This window comes from Sinocyclocheilus rhinocerous, unplaced genomic scaffold (assembly GCF_001515625.1).
Source record: "Sinocyclocheilus rhinocerous isolate Xijiao unplaced genomic scaffold, SAMN03320098_v1.1 scaffold4863, whole genome shotgun sequence".
Taxonomy (NCBI): Eukaryota; Metazoa; Chordata; class Actinopteri; order Cypriniformes; family Cyprinidae; genus Sinocyclocheilus; species Sinocyclocheilus rhinocerous.
In genome coordinates, this window is record NW_015658779.1 from 267 (window position 1) to 4,819 (window position 4,553).

At 34.6% G+C, this 4,553-nt stretch overlaps 1 protein-coding gene across 1 annotated transcript in view; it reads right to left on the reverse strand.

The window, feature by feature from the left end:
- Positions 1-364: 364 nt before the first annotated feature.
- LOC107723037 (E3 ubiquitin-protein ligase rnf213-alpha-like) overlaps positions 365-4,553 on the reverse strand; it is an 11,028-nt gene continuing 6,839 nt past the window's right edge. Inside the window, exons 3-7 of the mRNA XM_016531535.1 lie at positions 2,595-2,743; positions 1,354-1,490; positions 1,096-1,266; positions 816-1,027; positions 365-744 (exon numbers count right to left, since the gene is read on the reverse strand). Coding sequence (XP_016387021.1) covers positions 365-744; positions 816-1,027; positions 1,096-1,266; positions 1,354-1,490; positions 2,595-2,743 — 1,049 coding nt within the window. The remainder of the gene's footprint in view (positions 745-815; positions 1,028-1,095; positions 1,267-1,353; positions 1,491-2,594; positions 2,744-4,553) is intronic.

Here is a 4,553-nt window from a genome sequence, read left to right on the forward strand (position 1 = left end):
AGATCTCTGTGTGTTCTTCATGTCATTCCAGACAGACTGATGATGATCAGATCAGATCTGTGTGTGGAGCACAAAAATCTCACTGGATTATTACAATTAATGGCAAAATGAATGTTTGGAAATGTGAACTGATATTTCCTACTGATACACTACAGCAAAATATAGAAATAACTGACTTAAAACCATTTTTAGCTGCTGACAATACTATTGTTCTAATCATTTTGGCCACCACTGTATAGATAGATAGATAGATAGATAGATAGATAGATGTGCATGTGGGGGATATTCTGCAGTATTTTATCTATTCTGTTCCATGAAGTTATTAAGGTTTGGAATGACATAAGTATGAGACAAATGATGAGATTCAGAAAGAATTAAAATTCTGGGGGTGATTTTGGGTGAAAAATATAAAAATGTTTTTCATTATATACTGAGATACATATGGTTTACTTACATCTTTTTCACCATATTCAAGTGAGCCCCATTTCACAATTGTCTTTTCAAATACAAAAGGGTTGCCATAGACTTCATAAAACTGTTGCAGTTGACAAAAGAAGTTGCCGAGGTTAATTTTGCTCCAGCTTCTCAGGAGGTCAAAGATAGTTTGCAGCATGACTGAACCAGCGATTTCTCTTCCCTCGATTATTTTTTTCCTCTGCTTAGACCACAGAAATTCTTTTATACGTTTCATCACATCTTTAGATGGTTCTTTACAGATGATATCATCATACTGGTGCCATTCTCCTGCATTATGAAAATAAAATATTAGGTCAATTAAATAATGAAAATTTAACTTAAGTATGAAATTAACCTACCGTCACTATTTAGGAGATGCGATTTGACAAACAGACATCTGTTGGTGGTTTCTTTTGAATCCAGTTTGTAGATGTATTCATAATGTAATTCATACTTGTTGTGATCTTCTTCTTTATACACAACATATTTGTATGGAATGGACACAGCTTCAGCATCAAACTTCTTGCATATATATTTCCCTTCCACAAGCAATCCATGCTCTCCGAGATCCCTGAAATCAAATAATTTTTAAGCAACTGCTTCCAGATATGAATAATCAATAAATGGTCCTTTACTAACCCTGACACACGCAGTTCAACCAAATTTTTTTCCCAGCCACCAATGTGATCACCGGCTCTTATGAAGATAAAATCCTTGTTTGGTATAAACTTGAAGTCTTTTGAAAGGACTGCATGAAAACAAATGGCGAGTCTGTCTCTGGGACTTATTTGTTGATCTGATGCTGGATTTCTGCAATTTAAAAATATTGGTAAGATAATAATCCAGGGGGAAAAAAACAACATATGTACTTTTATAACTACATGATTCTTCATTCACCTTTTTGGAGGCTCAACATACTGACTTTCTGTATCATCACTTTCACTGCAATTCTGGTCATCAGCAAAATCAGAATTCTGCTGCTCTTGACTATGTTGGGCATTCACTGTTGAATCTTCACTGGAAACATGTTTCTTCTAAATGCAAAATAAACCAAAATAGTCATCATAGAACTCCAGGGGCCCGTTCGTCGTACCTCGCTTAATATGAATTGAAAGATGCCAGATCTTCTAATCGTGATAACTGATCTCTGGCTAATTTGGTTCTTCAAACGGATTTGCGGATTTGATTAAAATATCTGGATTAAGTTGTCGCAAGATTACTGCGCGTTCTCGTGTTCCCCGTAAAGGGCAGATGTATCGATACTAAAAATTTTTTTTTTTACATAATTCCCAATTATATATATTCACGATTTCTAGTATTTGTACAGGCTTTACATTTTTATTTCAATGTTGTAATTAGCAATTCATTTAATTTTATATTTGAGCAGATTTGTTATGTGACAGCGTTAAAGTTTCTTAAGGGTCAAAAACAAGTTATCTGAATCTCCTGCGCTCCAATAACTCAAATTAATGCACGACTCTACATTATCTGTATAGCATGTGTGTAAGACTCCAATAAAATTATAAAAAGTAATTATTTTATCATGAATAAATATAGTTCATATATACATAGTGTCTATAGTATTAAAGACTACACAACATTATTATATTATTTTTCAGTTAACTTTTAAATTATTATTATTTTAAATTACTGTCCCTGGATCAGTAGGATACTCTTCTAATAAAGTAGCAGTGGTTGGGACAGATTTTAAGTTAAAAAGATGCAAGCTAATCCTGTTTACATGAAATAAGCTGCTCCCGAGCAAGATTAAGTTTATGGACCTGTTGCTAACAGCAACTCCGAGATGAGCTTCGAAGAACCAAACTATCCAAGATAAAGCGAAATCATCAACAATCAAATACAGCTGAGTTAGCAACGTACGAAGAACGGGCCCCATGTTTTTCATTTCCATGTTTATGCTTTCTGTGATTATCATTAATGTTAGCCAACAGAGCAAATGTTCCATTTAAAATTATTTTTAAGTATATTTAGAATATTGTGTAAAATAAGTTTTTATTTTCAGCAATTGCATGCACACAGGGTGAATAAAAATCATAAAATCACCAACAACAGAATAAGAAACATTTAAAAAACTTAATCCAGAGCTATTTGTTAAAATTGATGTCCATGTCCAGCACCTCTTTCTTTGGGTTAGAGTTGTTGATATCTTCATTTGATTGTGTTGGAGATACACTAGCATTCTGGTTATCCAGTACTCCTGATTCAGTCTTTTCTTTATCAGTGCCATGTGGGATGTTTGAGGATGATTGAGACTCTTGCGACTTGTCTGATGAACACAAAACAAAGGTCACACAGTAGTGGTGAACATTTTTACTTTGTTATTGTATGTAAGTACATTTGTCTTTTTCTTTTCTTTTACTTCACCATATTTCAAAGCATTTAATAAAAACAAATCATTCCTTGTCATCTCAAACAGAAGAAAATGACACCCAGTCCACCCAGATTTATGAATGAGCTCATTGTTTTTAATTAACTGGTTGAATTGGGTCACAAATCGAACAATATGGTTCATTCACATATTGGACTGATCCGACTGCAGCTGTTCTCATTTATTCAATGACCAGTCCGAGCAAATCTCCAGTTAACAATTCACTGAATTTTTCATGTCTGACCCAAATGAGCCAAGATCCTCGAGCTTGAGTGCACACATGACTGAAAGCAAAGCAACATTACTTAAATATTTCAGAAAACAAGACATGCCGTATTGGCCCGAATATAAGACGACCCTGATTATAAGACGACCCCCCCTTTTTCCAGATGTACCTTTTGGAAAAAGGCTTTTTAAATCTTGTTTTTTCTTCAATACGGTAATATTGTTAGTGTTATACACAATATTTTGTTAGTTTGTTTAAAACAAGAAAAAGTATCTGCCAACGAGGTAAGAATAATAATCTTAATTCAAAGGCAAAACAAGATTATTTTTCTTGCCCCATTGGCAGATATTGTTTCTCATTTTAAGCAAAAATTTAAAATTTGTAAGATAATTTAATTTTTTTCAGAAAACAAGACTTAATATGACCCCAAATCATTTTGCTTCTCAAGTAAATGTATCTTGCTGTTCTTTTACTAATTTGCTTGTTTTGTATGTTTTATGGAGGTCTTTTCTGGAAAGACTATTAACTACTTAGTCCAGGTGATATGTGAAAATAATGTTCACTTTTTCATAAAAGCATGAAACTTGGTACACTTGTATAGTTTGCGGCCCTGAACATTTTCATAAAATGGAGACATCGCAAAAACGCCTCGTGGTGGCCATGGCGACCATTTTACTTTCCGCCATAACCAAATTATGTATTTTGTGTCATATCTCCTGAACCAAACACAGAAAAGGTCATGTCGGTAACACTTTACAATAAGGGTACATGAATAATCATATGTACTAATGTCTAAATTAATACTTAATTCATCAAATACTAATGATTATTAAAATCCCCCTGTAGTCAAAAATTGTATCCTTTAAAACTCATCTTTGATCATCAAAATGATATATTTAAATGTTTTTTCTTGTGAAAATAATTTTCTCATGCCTTAAAATAGCTTGAATGCAACTCTACACCCTTGCCTCATTTACTATATGCGGATCTATGAATATGCAAATTAGCCCCGCCTCCACTCAGTCACACACCAGCCAGCGCCTCCTGAACTGTACTGAACTGTAGTAAACGCCATACACTCTAAAAAATGCTGGGTTAAAAAGGGACAAACCCAGCAATTGGGTTGCTTTGATCCAGCAGTTGGGATGTTTTGAACCCAACCGCTGGGTCAAAACAACCCAATAGCTGGGTTTGTCCCTTTTTAACCCAGCGCTGGGTTATATTTAACCCAGCATTTTTTAGAGTGTACAATGGCAATGGCAACTGGAAATATTGGTTTAATTAAGCCATATGTGTTTGGAACAGAAATAAGCTGGTACACTCTAAAAAATGCTGGGTTAAATACAACCCAGTGCTGGGTAAAATAGGGACAAACCCAGCAATTGGGCTGTTTTGGCCCAGCGGTTGGGTTAAATGTTTCACACAACCTTCTGGGTAGTAACCCAACCGCTGGGTCAAAACAACCCAATTGCTGGGTTTGTC